At 37.7% G+C, this 22609-nt stretch overlaps 1 protein-coding gene and 1 long non-coding RNA gene across 2 annotated transcripts in view; one reads left to right on the forward strand and one right to left on the reverse strand.

Annotated features, from left to right (window-relative positions):
• Positions 1-427: 427 nt before the first annotated feature.
• Positions 428-22609, reverse strand: part of opn7b (opsin 7, group member b) — a 67910-nt gene continuing 45728 nt past the window's right edge. The window contains exons 2-6 of the mRNA XM_031316689.2: positions 10241-10328; positions 9986-10148; positions 7989-8116; positions 2021-2355; positions 428-1934 (exon numbers count right to left, since the gene is read on the reverse strand). Coding sequence (XP_031172549.1) covers positions 1434-1934; positions 2021-2355; positions 7989-8116; positions 9986-10148; positions 10241-10328 — 1215 coding nt within the window. The 3' untranslated portion in view covers positions 428-1433. The remainder of the gene's footprint in view (positions 1935-2020; positions 2356-7988; positions 8117-9985; positions 10149-10240; positions 10329-22609) is intronic.
• Positions 7904-9590, forward strand: LOC116062132. The gene is made up of 2 exons (XR_004107887.2): positions 7904-8040; positions 9227-9590. It is a non-coding gene; the product is annotated as an uncharacterized LOC116062132 (long non-coding RNA).

The raw sequence follows: 22609 nt of genomic DNA on the forward strand, positions 1-22609 counted from the left end.
AGAAGTGCAGACATATCAGTGGCGCCAGATTTCGGTAGCCAGGGTTGGCAGGAAGAAGATTTTTAAACAAGTAAATGTTCCAGTTAATGATCCAGGCAGCACATTGTCGTCTCCCTCCTTAATTTTACAGTCCAATGGTGGTTAGAACGGCTCCGGGTCAAACGTCAATATGGAATGGATTAATCTGCGTTATTTTTTTAAATTAACACGTTATTTTGACAGCCCTAGTAAAAATTGGTATATTACATAAAATCTATATCTTCAATTGTTCAAACTGTAAAGATGAGAAAGTTTGTATTTTCTGTATTGGTGTTTGATGCTAGTGTTTTTACTCTCTGTGTGTTCTGAGTGACAGTGTGTGTTATCTAGATGAGGATTGTTCATAGTGTTTGGCTGCACTGAACCTGTTTTGAGAAGTGTGTTAAGAGTTGTGTTGCTTGGAATGACTTTTGCAGGAGATTTGAACTGTTTAGTTCAGGTGACTGTTGGTAGTTGTGGTATCTGCGGAGTTACTCTTCCACACATCATCACAGCATCACCACTATAGATACCACATAGTGCAGACTGTAGTTTGAGTTTTGCACATGTGGCTTCAGTTGTGCCCAATGTCGTTTAGCAATCGGAAAAAACTGTATCCAGCATATGTTCCTATGCAACATGTTTGGGTTTTGTAAATTTGTAGCTTACTTTAGCTGATGGTTCTCCCCGATTGTATAATTTATCCTAAAACAGGTTTTGCGTCGCTATCTTGAATATTGTTGTCTAGAGGACTCCATAGAGTATATTGAGAGAGAATAGAGCTTTTTCGGTGTTATAGATTTGATTATCTTTAGTACTGCCCCAATCCTTCTGCTTTTATAATTCAGTCATGCCTTCTGTCCTGGACACAGCTGATTAGACAAAATTGACATTGGCAACACCTCTTTGCAGAGGTATCAATACAGTACCCTGGGTAAACTATAGGAGGTCCATGTTCAAAGTGGGCCTTTGAGACATTCATCTATCCTCAGCAATGAGGAGACAGAGCTGTCTAATTTTAGGCATGCATTGATAAATACCTTTCAAATTAAACACATCATCAAATACAGAAGTCGTAATAAATACATAAAAGCTTAATGTTGATCAGTCAAAGTGATCGGATAGCTGAGGTGTGTTAATTTGACCTGATTAAATATTGTGGTTGCATGTTGGCTGTTCAGCTTGCTTATCCTTTATTGGCTTCTAACTTCTTGGCCTTTTTTTTGGCAGTATCACCTATTTGAGTTTTTAAACTTTGACCTTTAAAGTTATAAACTCTTTTCCTTCATTCAATGATTATCTTTTTTTCATTCCGTTTTTCCTTGCAATTAGTGTCTTTAAACCTTCATTGTTGCCATCTTTTACTCCATTACTCTTTTTATTTACCTTCTCACTGTCTGACTTTGTTTGATTCTCTAAAATAAGTCACTCTGCAACTCATTGGAGAGCTGACTGACAGCAACCTCATTATGTAATGATCCTTTAAGTATTCTCACAGTCTGCTGGGGGCTGTATTCTGTAAAGTTTTCTCTGGTACCAGTAGCTGTTTCAGGGTAAGGACAGTGTCTGCATGTCCTGTGGTTCTCCGGTAGCCCATTTGAGAACCTTGTCGAGTTACACTCTTCTTTGTGACTGGATTGCCTGCAAGTTCCCTTCTGTGCAGAGCTGTCCTGACACAGACATCCACAGAGTGTCGTCCTGCATTTGGCCACATCCCGACACAGGGACTTGCGGAAGTTGGGCTTGAAGACCAGATAGACAATAGGGTTGTAAAGGGTGGAGGACTTGGCAAAGATAGCTGCCAGAGCAAAAGCCATGGGTGGTACAGTTGTTGGGTTAACAAATGCTGCCCACATAGACACAATGGCATATGGACTCCATGCTGTCAGGAAACCAATGCAAACTGCCACTGAAAGCTGAAAAGAGACACAACATGTAAAATAAATTTGTTTTATTGATTTAGGTCTATATAATATGTTAGAAAATGAACCTAGGCATTTACCTTAACGATAAATGCCTGTGCATTGGTGATTTTGTTCTGTGGGGACATGTGCTGCTGCACTGCCTGGCGGGAGCCCCGAACGGTCAGCAGAATGAATGTGTAGGACAGAAAGATGACAGTGCAGGGCACAATGTAGCAGAAGACGAAGAGGCAGATTATGTAGCTCATAGCTGCAGAGTTTTGTCTTGGAGCATGCCAGTTGATGCAGCATGCTGTACCGTAAGGCTCGGCCCCATACTCTCCCCAGCCTGACAGGGGACCTACAGCAAAAATTCCAGCGTAGCACCAGACCCCAGCAACCAGAAGGCGTGCGTGGCAGTAGGAGAACTTGTTACCTAAGGAAAAACATAGCAGGGTAGAGACAGAGGCAGAGGAAGGAGATTGGGGGGTGATTACTGACAGATGAGGACATAGAGGAAGGATACAGACACAACAGCATAGTAACAATATGCTACTAAAGCATATTAAGTCTGGTTACCTGATGCTGATAACAGGCAATGATTGAGGAGGAGAAAGAGGAGGACAGAAGGAGGAGGAAGCGGGATGATATCGTACAATAAGATGAACAACTTGATAGGAAATTCCCCTCAGATGAATAAGTGCGTTGTTTACTGTAACAAGAACACGGATACAAATTACAATTTTTTTTCCAACGAATGCATATTTTAATGTGACCTCAGGCATGTTCAGATAAGAGATCCCACGACTCACGTGAATGCACATGTGAAGTTAGCAATTTTCATAATGCCAGGGACCCAAACATATGATTCTTTGTATATGGAGAGTAGCTGCTCTGCATGTTTACTTAGAGGCCAAAGAAAAGAAATTTGAGAAGTGCATACAAGACCCCATATAGGATCTTAATGGAAAATGTGTGGATTGTAATGTGTGATTTTTTTCTCTAAGTAATAATATTATCCTAATTACAGTATCTTCAGTTCCCTCTACTATTTTTCGCATTCACTCAATAACTTGCGTAATAATGATAATATTATATTGACTCCACTCACCACTTCTCTTAGTGATAATGTGGCACATAAAATCTATAGTCAATAGCCATTTTTTCTTTGTACAAGAGGCCACTGTTTCAGTACCTTGTGTAATGTTTGTACAGTCTAATTTCTGTGATTGGTTTTATATTTTATCCGTATCAGAACTCATATTAAAGCCATAGTGCGTAGTTTCTGTCACCCCCATGAGGAATTCTAAGTTATGACAACAAAACTGTCGGCGCATCCGCAAGACGCAAGCCTTATCTTTTAATTTGTATGCAACAGAAATGCGGTCAGTCCGTCTGTCACTTTCTTTTGTGTAGGTGTTTTCTTAGTAGTTCAATTACTAACTGAAGCATTTTGTGGGCGCTTTTTTGGGATTACAGCCATGCCTTCACCTGTTGCAGCAGTCGTCTTTGTCTCCAAGGCTGAACGCTGTTGTCCTTTTTCTTATACTTGTCCTGTTTTGTAAACATAGCCATACTGAGCAATACAGAGAGAGTTTTGTGGAGCTGATGGGCTTAATTAGCTTTGTGTCAACTCATTTGGCAATTGCTTGAATGTAATGTATGTTCATGAATATAAAATATCCATGCACTATAGCTTTAAATGTGAGTATACTACATTTATGAGACATTTATGTTTATAGCACGATTAGTGGTGGAGCACTCGCTTGTCATTACACTCGTGAATGTGAATAAGGGGATCCATGGGAAACACTGAACTGTCTACTGTAATTGATTTAGACGAGGGCTTCTTTAGCGTAGAATCAGTAAGAAGGAGAACAGGGAACCTAAGCTGCGATACAACACAGCCTCTTCAGTTGTATGTCAGCCCCTCTTACCCTTCAAGTTGAAGGTGAAGGGGGATGATTAAGCCCTGTGGCATTTGCTGAACTGTGTGGTGCTTGGGAAGGGGGCTGGTTAGCCATTACAGACGGCTTTTGTCTGATGTGAGGCTGATCACTGCACTCTCCAGCTATTCGAATGGCACTTAAAAGATTCAACCTGAGCTCTTTTTTCACATAGCTGAACTCAATTTTAAACAAAAGCCTTCAAGCATGTGTTCTTACATTTTATTTAAGGATGTACCAAACCTTTTCCTCCTGATACCGATTCCGATACCTCAACTCAGGGTATTTGATGGTACAGACTACCGATCCAATACCAGCTCTCCCTTTTGTCCCCAAATTTAAAATCTATTTACCAATGTACAAGTTCTGCCATATATTGTGAGCGATGTCGGCTTTGACTGTGATTGAGATCTATTAAGGCTCAATGGTGCCGGGAATGGTGAAATGTGTCAATTTTCACAGCTAACACAACTTAACATTAAGTGAGATAGCCCACACTGATTGTGTTGCCACCAGTTAACTGTGTCAGTCCTCTTTACAGTAACTGTATAGCAAATCCTCAGAGCCACCCTTCATTCTCCTCTATTTATACCTCATCTCTCACCTTTTCTCATTAGACCCTCTTATTTTGTTAATGAGGAAGAGTCATCCACCCTCAGACTTTTGTTTAATTGACTTTGATCTATAACAAACAAGTTCATCAGCAGTCATCAGTGGCTGTAGATTAAACCTAATATGAAGCGCCGGATCCACATGCTGCTGTTAGATAACTAATTGGTTGATGGACCTAAGTTGTCTCTAATCAGGGGATACTCCAGCCGTGACAAAAAACGAATAAAAGACAGGAAGAAAGAAGCACTCTCCATCATCCATTCTCCATCTCTTAAGTGTTTATTTCATCATTTAAGCACAGTCTTTAGTGCTTTGCTCAAGCAGGATATTTTAATTTGAATATGGCATGAAGTTTCCAGCGTTTACAATGAAGCCACCCTCCTCTATACATACAAATGGTTTAAGTTTGTTTTTTACAAGTGTTTAAATGATAACACACACACATGAAACATACATGTGTTTAGTAGCAGTTAGTATGTGTAAGTGTGTGAAGCATTTAACCTGTACAGATACACCTGCCCCTGAACCATGCACCAAAACTGCAGTCTTGTTTTCTCTTCTCATTTGGTAGCTCGAATATTTAGACTCAGACTGGGCAAAAGGCAATGCATTTCTTTTACAAACTGGAATAGAAATCTTTGTAGAAATAGTTTGCTGTCTCATCATTTCTATGAAGATATGTGTAGACTTCATGCTCTAAATAATAATCCCAGTAGGATATCTTTTTACATAGTCAGTTTCTTTAACATTTTTCCTCTTTTCACAGCAGTATAGAAACGATTTCTTTCAAAACAATTTGAACGTTTCTAATTCTGATTTCAATGTTCAATCCAATTAAACCAGAGTTTATTGTCCCTTGACAACTAAAACAGTTGCCCATTTTTAATTTAAAGAGATAACTGCTCTATAATAACTCAACGTGGAATCTAAACCTTGTGTCATCAGCCCATAAATGTTGTTGTTGCTGTACTCTCCTTCCCCCCAGTAACCCAATCCTCTGACATTTTTGGCGTTACTCCATAAACACAGCTCTTACACCTTTTTGTTTCTTTTCTCATATTTATGCAAAGTACTCCATGGAACTGATTCCTCACAAACCCACTCATCGGATTCTTAGCTTATCATCAAAATGACGGCATGCGGAACTGCCGTGACATCCTCTTCACACCACAGATCCTTTCTTCAGCAACCAAACAGAGGAACGTCTGAAATTCGTCAATTGTACGGCGTAGTGTACAGCATAGTTTTGCAGGCTGACATTTTTTTTAAATCTTGGTGAAGTGAATAAAATAATTTCGGTCATTGATGGTAGCTTAGCTTTTTAAAATGGCGAGTTTGTGCAGGATGTCCTGTGTCGTGCTAGTGACGATTCTCTTTGACCAATCAGTGGTTTGCAGTGTTTTAACTACACCTTCTAGCATCAGCTCGCTACGATCCTTGACCGAAGTGGTACCGCAAAAAGTACCAGGTATTAGCCAAAACGTTTGCTAATGGAAATCCAAAAAAGAAGGGTTTCAAGCGAGTTGAGTTGAGTTGAGCCATGCAGTGCCATACCATGCAGTGTAGATGCAGCAATAGTGACAAACCAGTGGGAAAATGCAAAACAGCTCACACAACAGCTATAAAAAATTCTGAACTGTGCCTCATTGCCTGTTGGTGTCACACGTCTAAAGATTGCATGATTATTGCATAGTAATTGTTTTCCTTATTGATGGTGTACATTAGCATATCGAAATCATGTCTAACCTGCTGCTGATCGTGTTTTTCAATTGGTGGTTGACAATGAGTTTGTCTGAACCTGCTGGCGCTGCAGGGCTGAAATTACCGTCTGGATCTTTGCATCAAAGATGGCGTATGTCCCTGTTGATTTTGTATTTGTGAGAATGAGCATGTCTGTGAGTCTGAATAGGGGAGCTGTCTGCTAGAGTGTATAAGGTAGTTTAGAAACAAGAGGACAGTAATGTAATGAATATAGTAAACACAGTTTATAATAATGTAAAATATGTCTTCATAAAAGAAGTTATAATTGTTGACAAACAATTATACATTAATTAACAGTTTAATATGTTCTTATAGCTGCATACAACTACATTATAGTGTGTTATAACACATTTATTAAATGTTTGAATACGAATACTGCTTAAAAATGTAAAACATTTAAATATGGGAATTTAAAGTAAATGTTAAGAAATGATTAAGAAGCATACATTGTTCCTGACTAATAGTCACATGTCAGCAATGTTACTAGATGAAGAAGGGATGGTCATAAGTAGAAGAGTAGATGACCTTAAAGCCAAAAATGCCACCAATATCGGTATTATCTCTCTCTCTGATGAAGATTTGACACAACAAATAAAATTAAATTGAATTAAGTGTCTAGTCATACAGTCCCTTACAGAGGTTATTCGTGGCTATCATGAGATTAGCTGAATAAATTACTCATTTTGCTCTGCTCTTGATGATGAACACCAATTAAAATTCATTAGTAAACACTGACAGTGTGGATGTAGCTGAAACATGCAGCTATGGAAACAGACAATTCCAATAATTGGATGGTTTGTAAGTTTTCAAATGCAACCCTGCAGGGGAATACATTAAAATGGAAGGGAGTACATTATAAAGCCTTGTAAACATCTCCTTATTTACATATCCTGCTGTTTTAAGAGGTTAAAGCTTTGAACATTTTACTTTGTAACAAGCCCTTAAGGTGCTGGCCTAACTACAATAATATTTCTCTCTAGATTCAAGGTTTGTTGGTTTCGGGGGAGAATCAAATCTCTTTCATTATCAATAAATGATTCAAGTCAAGTCAAAAAGCACACTCCTCATACCTAAACGACGTGGAAGGTCCATTTCCAAAGACTCCCAAAACGACACATATGACCGTTCTGTTTACTGTTGCAAAGTGGTGGTTTAATCATGTGGTCGTTCTGTTTAAAAAGGCTCAGTTTTAACTTTTGACAGTAGTAAATGTGAAACTGAAGTAGTTAAGTTTAGGCAACAAAAATACTTAGGGTTAGCAAAACATCAGGGATTGGCTTGAAATGAGTCAAGTAAAACTACTGAAATGAGGACTTAACGTGACATCAAGGACGTAACATCAACCGTAAAACTCGGTTCATTTCAAAATTACAGTTGACTTTTGGTTTCACATGGGCTATGAACCCCTCTTTCCTGAGTGAAAAGTTTGAGTGCGTTTGTTAGTTTGTTTGACCCATCCACCACCCCATCCTTGCTCCTTAAATGGAATTTGGCGCTATTATACTTTGTCACCTCAAATAATGTATAAATAATAGTGATAATTACTACAGTCACGAGAGGTCGCAGCCTAACAAGAAACAAAATTGTCGGTCGTTATGAGCTGCTTGCCTAATTGATACAGTGTTTTCTGGGTGAGTACAGGCTGCAAAAAAGCATTCCTTTGCTTTACAATAGTACATTGTTTTACTGTGATGATGTTTTTTTTTTTACATAGAATACTGAATTAAAGCATAAAGAGTGGTTGTCTTACCATAGTTTGGGCAGCAGACCTTGAGCCAGCAGACACAGGAGAGCACCGTGAGGTTGGTCAGACTGCACAGTCCAAACAAAACACCACAGAAGGCATAGGCAATACAGGTTGTCTCATTAAACAACCACCTGGATGGAGAGAGAAACAGAAGAGAACATTCATTTGTTACTGACTGATTTCTCTGCGAGATCCTTCTGGTGATTTACACCCAGTAGCTGAAATAGGTGATACATTTGCTGACCTTCCCCTGGGTCAAATACAACTGTAGTGAGCAGTGATGCATTTTGACCCAATCATGGCACATATGACATCTATCAGCCGCACATGCCCGAGGGATCAGAGCAAGCAGGGAAGGCCACGGGATGACGCAGGAGAAAAACAGTGGACAAAGTGCCATGTATTTCAACGTTTCATCAACCATTTGAATGCTTTATTTGCGTTGCATTTTTTTAATATCTAATGGAGACATTATGCTCCTACAGGACTGAGGTCAACCCCACCCTTCAAAAGAATTTTTGGACTATACAATAATTTAATTTTCTTTCAGATTTTCATTTCTTCTTATCCTCTATTCATTTAACTGTATAATGAAGGATGTAAGTTAATAGTGAAAGGTGAAGGGAACACAATGATATTAGAGGTAAAGAAGTGAATGCTTTTCCCTCCATTTATAAACATGTATGTCAATCTAGAAAATAGCTAATTATGATGAATTGGTTATTGTGCTTTAAAAAGCTTCTGAAAGGCCTACAATCGCATGGAAGACCTCATTGAAATGATGCCTTTCTCTGCTCCTGCACAAAAAATAAGTCAGTCTTTACACTGTAGTGATCTGGAGATATTGAATATGACATAAAATGTATTTTATAAAGATTTTTTTATTATATTAAGAGGACAGCTGCACATGGTCTTAACCGCCTTTACATGGGGGGGTGCACTTCATAAAATCTGAGCGACAATATGCACACATCACTGCTTGTAAAGCTTAAAGCTGCTGTGATCAATATTTTTTTAATACAATGTTTCAAGTGACTATGTGAAAGCACACAAGCCACACAATTGAAGGTTTAAAGTTGTACACACTCACCAACATCACCACATGTTCAGTTATTTTGAGTTGCGGTCACATAATGGTACATTAAAGACATTAGTTTGTTTGGCAATACACTGGTTCTACCACACAGTTTACACTGTTTGTCATTTAGTTTTGTATTAATTCATTTCTCTTTGTCTTTAAGTTACCTGGCTGCAGTTCTCGTCCCGGTGAACAAAAGATGGGACATTTTATGCAGAGGCCCTAGTCTTGAACCTTTCCAAAAGATCTGACAACAGTGGGGGATCAGGGTTTCTTCCTGCATGTTTTAGTTATGTCCATGTTGTCCTCCCCTCTGTGTGTTTATTGGTTTGGTCAGTGTGTATATACATGTCCCTCATGTCTCATTTGAAAGGTCTGTTAATTGAGTTAACATCTTGATTATGTTAGCCTTATTTTTTAGTAGAGTTATGTTTTGTTGACCTTTTTAATGGCCCTATAGCTATTTGCTTTATTTGCTTGTGGATCTTTGTTTTGGGGGAAATAAACCCAACCTTTTGAACTTTAAACCTGTGTTCTTGTGTTTCTTGACTGCTTGGTCCACGACAGTCGCTCATAGTGATGGACCTGAACTCAAAATTGTCACCTGAATCTGCAGATTTATAAATGTACTTTATTATTGGCTTAAATCTAAAAACAATCAAATTCAGATTTACTAATATTGATCTTTTATGTGTAATGTGAAATATATGGTAATGTAAACTCCGGCTCAGGTTGTTATAACCCTCTGATTCTCCGAAAACAATTAATCCAATCCAAATTTATTTATAGAGCACATTTAAAAACAACAACAGTTGACCGAAGTGCTGAAGACATGACATTCGTGTCCTCGATGGCAGCTACAGCCTGCTTCTATAGATAGATGAAAGGAGAAAGAGTGATGGAAACTTAAATGGCCACTTACATGTGAGTAAAGGCTGAGGGAATAGCCAGTGGAAACAGGGTTATGGTCATGCCCAGGTCACTGACAGCCAGGTTAACCACAAAGAACTCTGCCGGTTTCAGGGAGGACTTCTTTCTATAGGCCACAAACATCAGGATACCATTTCCCACCAACGATAGCATCCCTAGGAGACAGAGTGGCAGGAAACTTGAACTTTGAACACACATTCTGACAGATAAAGGCTGTAAACCGAGGAAAAAAAATCATATTACTTACCAAAAATTGTGTAGATAGTTCCCATGAGGAAGTCAAGGTCTTTTGATATTCTGGACACAAGCAGAAATGTTTCAGAGGCATTTCCCATCTTGACCAAACATCAAAACAAACAGACAGGGGAAAAGATAGGGAGAGAAAAATAATTTATGTTAAAATTGTTGCTATTGTTCTTAAGTTTTCGCCCTCAGGCAGCAAAAAATAAAAAGCAAAACCAATTTCTTCATTTACATCCTGATACCTCAGACAGGACAAAACACAAAGTGACTTGTGGATCAGACCACAGCTACTGTTACAATGCCCCATAACCGAGTTGCAATGATGAGCACAGTTTAGCTTCACTTTACCAGCCTCATTAGTACTGCTTTCACAATGACAGAGCCCACATTGGATGTGTGCTGCTGAGGTTTACTCCTACAGTGATGTAGCCTATATCTCTTACTACCAGGTAAAACTTGAGAAAACGCATAATAACCCGCATCACAACACAGCACTTCCTGTCACTTGTTAGCTCTATCACCAATTGTTTTGTGAGTAGTGACATAACAAACCAACCATAAGGGATGTTTACAATGTCTCCACCTCCTTCTCTTTTTAAAATTTGGAAGCTATAAACAGTCTCATCAAAGTGCAGAGGCTGCTCCCATGTACAAATCCAATACCATCCTTCACTTCAAAATGAGTCATTTGCATACACAGTATGGCCTGCAGTTTTCATTGTTGCTGAGGCAATCTTTTTTTAAAGGAATTCATGGGTGGAGATAACATGTAAATGTGTTCATAGCCTTTCTATTTACACAATGACTTCACCTCGACATACATGTTAAAGGGAGCCAGCAAAAGGAAGAGACGTTAAATCACCTGAGGGTTCAGAGTGGAGCTGCTTGTAGATAAATCCCTATTACACTAAACTCAGGAGATAATCTTCAAAGAGAACCAGAGGTGAGGAAATTATTTTAATATTTTCCTACATGGACCTTCTATTACAATTTTATGTGGCCTCCGTGCACAGGTTTGTGTGCAAATGCAAGTATTAACTTGTATTGTCCTTGTATATGTCCTCCACAGAGCTGCGAAGGAAGGTCTGGCTAGTCCTCACAGTATTCTGGGATGGGAGAAAAACGTGCCCTGGTTTATTGGCATTTCTTAAGTGGTGCTAAGCAATGGACGGCACCATGGTGCCGCTGCAAAATAGCCTCAGGAAGAAACGTGTTTTGGTGGAACATGTGTACTTTCAAAGGTTGTTTTAGTTGTGCAACAGAAAACTCAGATTGGACAGATAGTCTAGCTAGCTGTCTGGATTTACACTCTGAGGAGCAGTTAACCATAGTCCTCTTAAATCGACCAGAGTTTAAAATAACAACACAAAGAAAGCAGAAGGTAAAGGACATCCTGCCGAAAAGAGTTACATCCTGCGAAATTTCTGGCAGCACCGTAGCAATCCCGTAAGTGGAATGTCGTGGATATAGACTATACAAAGAATACACAAGTACAAGTAGTAATGAAAGTGTCAATATAATGAGAAATACATCCTATGCAAGAATACTTATAATACACCAAATTTAAGGCTAACAGTGTGCAGTACCTATATATGCACAAATCGAGAGATGTCAGAGTATCAGGTGCACCGAGCAGTTGGGGAAAGTGGCATCTCTTCAGCTACCAGTCCACCACTGTATTTTGGTCCATAAGGGGATTTGAACCAGCAACTCTACGGTTCCCAACCAAACTCCCTACCGACTGAGAGCCCATAACAAATGAATACAGGCTGTGTGTGTGTGTGTGTGTGTGTGTGTGTGTGTGTGTGTCTGTGTCTGTGTGTGTGTGTGTGTGTGTGTGTGTGTGTGTGTACAGCATAAAAATGTACTTATGCCTAATCCTGCAATTCCTATACTAAAAAGTAAAAGTAAAGTTAATTTACATAGGGAGAATGACACATTGAGTCCTCTGTGATTATCATGAGGGTGCGGGGAGTTAATGGTTTTGTTCACAGGTAGGAACCAGTGATGGAAGAAGTATTCAATTCAATTCAATTCAATTCAAATCACTTTATTCATCCCCAGTGCGCAATTAAATGACACAAAGAGCAGCATTATCCACCACATACAGTACATCATCAATAAAATAAATACATATATTACACAAAATAGTAATATATAAAAAGAAAAGGAAAAAAAGGGGGAATTGGGATGGGATGAGTGTGTCAGTCATCATGACTACACGTCTATGGAATGTTGTAGTGCAGTCCAAAGATTTGGGAGGTGTGTGTGTGTGGGGGGGGGGCTGGGAGTTTAGGAGCTGGACAGCCTTGGGGACAAAGGTCACCTTCCTCCTCTGGGTCTTACAGCCTTGACAGCGGAGTCTGCGCCTTGAGGGGAGCCACTCAAACATTGAAAACATGACGTGATGGATCACGAAGGATCCTACAGGCAGTCTTCAAGGTCTGCTGTTCGCATAGGGTGGACAGAGCTCTCAGGGGGCGTCCAATAACTCTGGAACAGACTTTAACAGTTTGATGTAAGCAGTTCCTGTTTTGAAGACTAATGGAATAAAACCTGTTGGTCAGAAAGTCTATAATCCACAAGGTAAGCTGATGATCCAAATGAAAGCGGGTGATGGGCTTCTCTGCCAGGATATGTGGCTGCATGGTGTTAAATGCCAACGAAAAGTCAGCAAACAGAAGTCTGGCTGTGGAGTTGGGGGTTTCCAGATGTTTGTGGATATTGTCTAGGATGAACATTTTAGCATTGTCGACCCCCCTCCCCACCCGATATGCAAGTTGGAGTGAATTCATCATTGGATCTGTTACCTTGGTGGTATAGTCATATATGACTCTCTCCATGTCACAGTCATCAAAATGATGACATCAAGATGTATTCACATCTTCAAAGAGACATTTCTATTTAGGAAGGAATCTTTTGACTAAAGCAGAAGGGATTTCAAGATGTCTACCCTGCCCTCTCTCTCAATGTCCATGATTCAACATATAAAGACATAAATACCATATTTACGAATTTTGTATGGAAAAACAGACACCATCATTTAAAAAAGAGCGGTGCTTTCTGGTTGTAAGGATGAAGGTGGATTTGAACTTGTGGACTTTTTGGTCTTGAATTACACCTATAAGGTGAAATGGTTGAAGGAATGTTTGAGAGCACCAGAGTCTTTATGGTATTTTATCCCCAATACCATTTTTAATAGTGTAGGAGGTCTTAAATTTGTATTCAAATGTAACTACAATATTACAAGATTGCTGTTAAAACTATCCCAATTTTATCAACAAGCTCTTTTGGCCTGGAAGCTGTGTCATTCTCATAACTTTTCTCCACACAAGTCTATCTTATGGAATAATGAATGCATCACTAAAGAGAACAAGTCACTCGATTTGCAGAAATGGATCAATAGAGATATTATCTTCTTAAAAAGATCTTTTTGATTGTAATAGCCAATTACTTAATTATGAATCCTTTCTCAGAGAGAAGGCATTCGCGATAACATTCAAAGAATATAACTCAGTTTTCAAATCTATACCTAATGGCATATTAGAATGAATGAAAAGTTATAAAAAACAAAATGAAGTCCCTGGTCTTAATTTTACTCTTTATATTGATGATATTGATATTATTAGCAGAAAATGTACTAATAAGCACATTAGAAAATGCTTTCTAAATTTAAAGAAAATAACACCTCGTGGGAAATTTTTCTGGAATTCTCATTTTACTGATGTTAACTGGCATAGGGCGTGGCTTGTTACTTTTAGATATTGTATCACGAACAAAGTTAGGGAATTACATTTGAAAATATTGCATAATATATATCATACAAACCTGTTTGTCTCGAAATTCATGACTGTTGATAACTATTGTAGTTTTTGTAAAACAGAACAAGAATCGTTAACCCACCTTTTTTATGGTTGTTCATTTTGTATTTCATTCTGGAAAAGCTTTGAAAATTATATGGTATCTAAAACAAAACATACGATCACACTTGAAGGGAAACAGTATTACCTATTTTGAATGTAAAGATAGAAAGTTATGTAATATTGTAAATCTCTTTATTTTATTAGGTAAGTTCCATATTCATAAGGCAACATTTTCCAGATCAACACCATATTTCAGACTATTCCAGATTGAATTTGACATGTACTTTGAGTCTCTTAAGTTGGTATCCAATAAGAAAGCTATTTTAATATCTGATGTCTACTCAGGTTTGTTTGATTAATTCATCTTTGTACCTTTGTATTTTTTTTTATTTGTTTCTGTTTAGTTTATTATCTTCATACTTAATTTCAAATTATATTTTTTGCACTTATTTATGTATAATTTTATTTGATTACAAACTGTGTTGACTGAATATTTGTAAACTATATTCTGAAAATAAAAAATAAAATATAAAAACAGAGAAGATGTATTCACATGATTTGGAAATACTCTATTACAAGTAAAAGTCCTGTATTAAAAGTTGTAAAAGTACAGAAGATTATTGTCAGCAGAATATACTGAAAGTATCAAGTATTTTCTAGGACATACTATACTATCACTTTTGAGTGACTTTTTTCGATATACTATACTATGACTTTGTTATCACTTTTTCGACATACTATGACTTCAACACTTTTTTCAACATACTATACTATGCCTTTTTATCACTTTTTTGACATTGAATACTATGTTTTTTTTCTAAATACTATACTATTACTTTTTATCACTTTTTTTCGACTTATGACTTTATCACTTTTTTGACATACAATACTAGGATTTTTAATCACTTTTTTCAATATACTATACTATGACTTTTTTTTAATCACTTTTTTGGACATACTACACTGACTTTTCAATGACATTTTTCGATAAACTGACTTTGTTATCACTTTTTTCAACATACTATAATATGCCTTTTTATCGCTTTTTTGACATACTTTAATATGAGTTTTTTATTACTCTTTTGGTCATACTATGACTTTTTTTATATACTATACAATGACATTTTTATACATTTTTTTCGACATACTATAGTATGACTTTTTTAGCACTTTTTTCGACATATGACTTTTTCATCATTTTTTGACATACTATACGATGATTTTTAATTTAAACTTTTTTTGACATTGAATACTATGACTTTTTTCGACGTACTACATACACTTTTTTCCGACATACTATACTATGCCTTTTATTACTTTTTTTTGACATACTATACTATGACTTTGTTATCACTTTTTCAACATACTTTAATATGAGTTTTTTATTACTCTTTTGGTCATACTATAACTTTTTAATCACTTTTTTCAACATCCTATACTATGACTTTTTACCACTTTTTTGATAAACTATACTATGACTTTTTATAACTTTTTTGGACATACTATACTATGACTTTGTTCGACATACTATACTATGACTTTGTTCAACGTACTATACTATGACTTTTTTGGACATACTATACTATGACTCTTTTCGACATACTATAGTATGACTTTTTCAACATATTGTTTCACTAACTGGTGGAAGGGGTTAATCCTGCTCCAATAAACACCAGCAATTAGGAACTTCACAATCTGACCCCAGGTTCGGCTCCCAGTCCGGGCTGGACCTCCTTGTGGGAGTTTGCATGTTCTTCCTGACTTTCATTGACATACTGTACCATGGAATTTTTATGACTTTTTCCCTGACATAATATACAATGACTCTTTTCGACATACTATACCATGACTTTTTTCGACATACTATACTATGACTTTTTAATGGCTTTTTTTTGCGACATACAATAGTATGACAGTATTCAATGCGGTATTTCAGTAGCTGATGGCTCAGTGATTACCTCTGTAGCAATGAGCCCCAGCAATTAGGGATAGCAGACGCTGACCCCTGGTTCAATTCCCAGTCCAGGCTGGGCCTTTTTGTGTGGAGTTTGCATGTTCTTCCTGACTTTCTTTGAAATACTATATTATGACTTTCGTATGACTTTTTTTTCCAATATACTATTCAATGACTCTTTTCGACATACTATACTATGACTTTTTTTGATGTACTATAACATCACTTTTTCATGACTTTTTTCGACATACAATAATATGACTGTTTTCAACGTATTTTTTACTTGCTGGTGGCTCAGTGGCTACGTCCTGCAATATGCACCAGAAATTAGGAACTTCACTCTCTGATCCCTGGTTCGATTCCCAGTTAGGGAATGTCTAGTTGTGTGGAGTTAGCTTGTTCTTCCAGACTTTCTTTGACATACTATACTATAGCATTTTTATGACTTTTTCCCCCGACATACTATACAATGATTCTTTTCGACATACTATACTATGACTTTTTCAACGAAGTATAATGTCTTTTTCATGACTTTTTTTGACATATTATACATTGACTTTTTAATGTTTTTTTTTTCGACATACTATACTATGACTTTTTTCAACTTACTATACCATGATGTTTTTGTGCCTTTTTTCGACATACTATACTGTGACTTTTTTTTCGAAATACTCATACTATGATTTGTTTGTGCCTTTTTTCAACATACTATACTATGACTTTTTTCGACATACTATACTATGACTTTTTTCGACATACTACACTATGATGTTTTTGTGCCTTTTTTCAACATACTATACTATGACTTTCAACATAGTATACTATGACATCTTTGTTCCTTTTTCGACATACTATACTATGACTTTCTTACAACCTTTTTTGACATACTATACTATTACTTTTTTTGTCACTTTTTTCGACATACCATACTATTACTTTTTTAATCACTTTTTTTCAACATGCCATACTATGACTTTTTATCACTTTTTCGACATACTATACTATGACTTTTTATCACTTTTTCGACATACTATACTATGACTTTTTAACACTTTTTTGATATACTATACAATGGCTTTTTATTACTTTTTTTCGACATACTATGTTTTTATTATCACTTTTTCTAAATACTCTACTATGATGTTTTTTTGACATACTATGACTTATGACTTTTTCGACACACTATACTATGACTTTTTAATCACTTTTTTTTTGGCTTTGTTATCACTTTTTCGATATACTATGATGTTTTATGACATACTATACTATGACTTTTTTCGACATACTATAGTATGACTTTTTATCACTTTTTGAACATACTATACTATAAAAAAAATTGACATACTATACTATGACTTTTTTATGACGTTTTTTTAACGTACTATACTATGACATTTTTGTGCCTTTTTTTGACATACTATACTATGGCTTTTTCGACATACTATACTATGACGTTTTTGTGACTTTTTTCAACATACTATACTATTAATTTTTAATAGTATAGTTTGTTTTTTGACATACTTTACTATGACTTTTTTCGACATACTATACATTTTTTCAACATACTATACTATGACGTTTTTGTTTTTTTAGATACTTTACAATGACTTTTTTCGACATACTATACTATGACGTTTTTGTGCCTTTTTCGACATATTATACTATGACTTTCTTATCACTTTTTTCGACATACTATACTATGAATTTTCATCACTTTTTTGTCATCAAATACTTTGACTTTTTTTTCGATATTACTTTTATATACTAAAAATGACTTTTTTCATTTTTTCGACATACTTTATGACTTTATTATCACCTTTTTCAACATACCATACTATGACTTTTTTATCACTTTTTCGACATATGCCTTTTAATAACTTTTTTCAACATACTATACTATGCCTTTCAATCACTTTTTTTTGACATTGAATACTTTGACTTTTTTTTCGATATACTATACTATGACTTTTTTAGCCTTGTCTCACAGAATTCTGTGAAATGATCACGAACTGTTAAACAGCGCATTACGTGGCGGTGGCATGGAATGTGTGAAAATTCTGTGTGGCCACCACGGAAAACAATGCCAATGTAATGTCAATGAGAAGATAACGTAGCATTAAGAGCGACTACGGTAGCGAGTAGTATGCAAGGCCGAAATTCCATGTAAGGAGGTTGGTTAGGGTGGTGGATGGGTCAAACACAGGCCTTTCACCCAGGAGACCGGGGTTCGTGTCCTGCATGTCATGTTTCCTAAAGTTGCTTTCTTCTTTTCCTAAACCCAACCGTCCCGTTCTTCTCGCGTGTCACAGAACTGTAAGCCCACCCACGACCTTTTCCTGAACCCAACCGTCCCATTCTTCTCGCATGTCACGGAACTGTAAGCCCACCCACGACCTTTTCCTGAACCCAACTGTCCCATTCTTCCCGTGTGTCAAGGAACCATAAGCCCACCCATGACCTTTTCCTTAACTTAAGGGGCCGTGTTCATTTCACGGAATTCTTCCGTGGGCCCATCACGGAATGTTTTGCGATTCGGTGAAACTGCCACAGATTTTGAGTTAAGGGGCCATGTTCATTTCACGGAATTCTGTGAGATCAGGTTGGACTTTTTTATCACTTTTTTGACATACTATACTTTGACTTTGTTATCACTTTTTTGACACACTATATTATGACTATTTTATGACTTTTTTCAACATACTATAATATGACTTTTTGATCACTTTTTTGGACATACTAACTATACTATGACTTTTTTCAACAAACTATACTGTTGCCACTCTTCCGTCCAAGACACAGCAAGAATATATGGCACTATATATGTCTAGTCTGACATAGTGACTGTCGTGACGTTCACTAACACTTGCAACAGACTTTGACCTGCAAAATAAGTTCATGAGTTTCCCTTTAATTCTGGAAAACTTGACATTTGTCAAAAAAACAACAGATTCATTCTGATACCTTCAGATGATACTGTGTCTGCCTGCCAGTCTAGTAATTTACATTTTTGCTCTCTTCTCAGCAGTGTCAGGGGTGCAACAGACAGGACTGGATTAATGTCTGTCTGAGAGGATGAAGTAAAGAGAGAGACACTGAAAATGAGAGAGGGAGAGAGGAGAGAGCAACCCCTGCTCACCCCATCAGTCTGAAAGGGGGAAAAAGAGATACAGAGTGAGGGAAAGTCATAAAGTGACTGTCAGCATGAAGCTGAATGGTGGAATTGGGGCTAATCATTGTAGAGGACATCTGTGACAACTTAAGCCTTGCTGACATACAAATGGATCTTACAGTCTACACACACACACAGACATATACAGACACATATACAGTACAAACAGAAAGAGGGCAAAATTGTCAAGGAGAGTGAAGGAGACAGACACTGTTGTAAAAGAATGGGAGGCTGGAACAAATAAGTGAGGACAAATGAAGGATGATGGAAATAATATAACTAAAACTGTCAGAAGTCGGGATTGAAAGCAGAATGAACAAAGGGACAATTTCAACATTCAGTAATACTGAAATAATCCACACTTATTGAATACCCTTAGGAAATACAAGGGTGAGTCAAATATATTTAGGAAACAGATAACTGTAGTGATATGTACACATACACTGATCCCTTGAGTCTCCAATGCTACAGTACACAGACTAGACACCAACTTCACTGTCAGACTGATCTTCTATCACAACAAAAGCAGCTGCCTTCTTATTTTTCCATCCTCCTCCTCAGTGTTTATGGAGCAATGGAATCAAACTGGCAAAACCCACATTTTAATTCACAGGGCTCCAGGTTGGGAGTTGTAGTGTTAAGCAGCAGTCGATGAATCATAATTGGAGCTAGTAAAATAATTATGACTTATATCAGATTACTAAACTTTAGCTCACCATTAAGATCCACAGCAAGGAACTAAATAAATCACATTTATCTGAGCACACTGCTACTATACATGAACAACGAACAGAGGGAAAACAGCAATATTGTTATCACATTTTCTGATCCTAAAGTTCTGGTCAATAATGGTTGCACACACACACACAGGCCAGTAACGTTTTGAATGTTATCGGTGATATCTTAACATAATTTTTAAGTGTCACAGGCAAGGATAGATGTAACATGATCCCGGCTGTAAGATTACGATGAAGCAGAGTTTCTGCATATTGAATTAGCTGGAGCTGGGAAATGGTTTTCTGAGTCCTGATTGCAGGTGTTATGTTATTCCAGCTGTGATGAAGTATCGGCCTGGATCACTTTTTAAGGTCGACAAATGATAGAAAAGACTGAATTTTGATCCAAAGTGTGTACTGTAAGCACAAACTCCAATGTACAGTGTGGAAACAAGTTACTCTATTTACTCAGAGCTCTGCACTTACTGAGCAATTACGAGTCTAGTTAGACTCATGAATAATGAGTCTAAACCTTGCATCAGTGACCTAAAATGTGCATGATATAGGATCCAGCCCTCTGGAGGGGGGAACACACATTACCCTCCAAATCACCCGGTCCAGATAGGTGCAACTGAGCCTGATTTTCATAAGCATGCTCTACACTATGACTGGGAAGGCAAATACTTTTCCCACAGTGCTATAAAAGACAAATGGGCAAAAAAAAATGAGAAACAACTAGAAAGAGATGTATCTTCAAGAGCTGAGATGATACAATGTATTAATACAGCCAATTCTATTAAATAACCATGATTATGTAAACAGGGCATGAGTGATTGTCTTGTTTTCCCCAGATATTACTGATGAAAGAGATACAGAAGAATGAGAATCCCTCTCTCACCCTTTTTTATTTTCCTCCTCAATCTTGTATCCTTTACCCTTCTACGATCAAAACTCATCACTCCTTTACAGTAGGACTGTCAGGGACCCAGCAGTTAGGCAAGAGGAGTCACAAGAGGATTTCAAAAAAGGGGTTTTTTATTTTACCCACAAAATCATTACAACAAAATAAAGATAAAGTTTGGGCCCTTAAAAGAGGTCAAACAAACAAACCGAACTTAAGCTCTGAACAACAACAAAAAAAACAACTAAACACTTATTCCAAAAGAAATATAATCTTAATTAACATTAACCGAATAAATGTACTAGATACAACACAAATCAAAACTCAAATATCTTGGGAAAAAATAAAGCTACACCCCCCCCAGACATAAGTAGTGGTAGAGTCCAATTTGGCCACCACCCCTTTAAAGCTGCTGTTGTTCCAGACACCACCCCTTTGTCCCAGCAGCCTGCATGCCTCACTCCAGGGTGTGGAATCCGCAACACTGGTAAGCTCAAAAGAAAACTGTTATAGCAAAAAGACAATCCAAAACTAATAAAGTATATATGTAAACCAAATCCAGTGTCTTGTACATTATTTAAACTAAATAACTGTTTACAACAAAATATATAATGTGTCTGAAAATATATAGAAACCAATCTTAAGGAAAACAGCATGAACTAAGATAAATGTTAGTGTATGAAGTTACCGCCTTTAAGATGGCTGTGTGGCCACAGCTGTGGCCATCACACACCCCCCTCCTTCAGAGCTGCCGCTGGGCCAGCGAGAGAGATAGTCTGCAGTGGTGTTGAACTTGCCAGGGATGTACTGGACTGTAAACCGGAACGGCTGCATGGCAAGGTACCACCTGGTGATCCGCCCGTTGGTATATTTCATCCTCTCCAACCACTGCAGTGCCTTATGGTCAGACTCCAAGATAAACTCTCGTACCATCAGGTAATACTTGAAGGAGTCAAGGACTCATTTGACTGCCAAGGCCTCCTTTTCCACCGTTGAATAACGGACCTCTCTGGGGAGCAGTTTCCGACTGATATGCCACAGGATGTCGTTCCTCCTTGGGTCCCTGGAGAAGCACAGCTCCCACACCCCTCTCAGAGGCATCAGTCTGTAACATGAACTGTTCCTCAAAGTTGGGATTATGTAAAACAGGGTTCTTACTCAGAGCTTTTTGAATGTCCTTGAAGGCTGCCCCTGCCTCCTCCGTCCACTGGACCTGGTTAGGACATCTTGAGCCCGTCCTATCTGTTAGTAGAGCAGCCCTGGCTGAAAAGTTGGGGATGAACCGATGGTAGAAGCCAGCCATCCCCAGGAAAGATCTTAGCTGCTTCCTGGTCTGTGGGAGAGGACATGACTCAATTGCATGGACCTTTTGAACCTGAGGTTTAATTAACCCGCCTCCAATGGTGAAACCCAGGTACTCTGTTTCCTTCTTAGCCAGAACACATTTGGCTGGGTTGATTGTTAAACCGGCAGAATGTAGGCGGTCCATGACCGCTTTGAGATGCTCCACATGTTTCTCCCATGTTGTACTGTAGATGACAATATCATCAAGGTATGCACAAGCAAACTCAGACAATCCATAGAGTACTTGGTCCATTAATCTTTGAAACGTTGCCGGAGCCCCATGCAACCCAAATGGTAACACCGTAAACTGAAAAAGCCCCCAGGGAGTTCGGAAGGCAGTCAGTTCCTGAGACTGCTGGGTTAGGGGGACTTGCCAGTAACCCTTACAGAGGTCAATGGTGGTTAGAAACTCTGCTTTTCCAAGGC

This window comes from Sander lucioperca, chromosome 12 (assembly GCF_008315115.2).
Source record: "Sander lucioperca isolate FBNREF2018 chromosome 12, SLUC_FBN_1.2, whole genome shotgun sequence".
NCBI lineage: Eukaryota > Metazoa > Chordata > Actinopteri > Perciformes > Percidae > Sander > Sander lucioperca.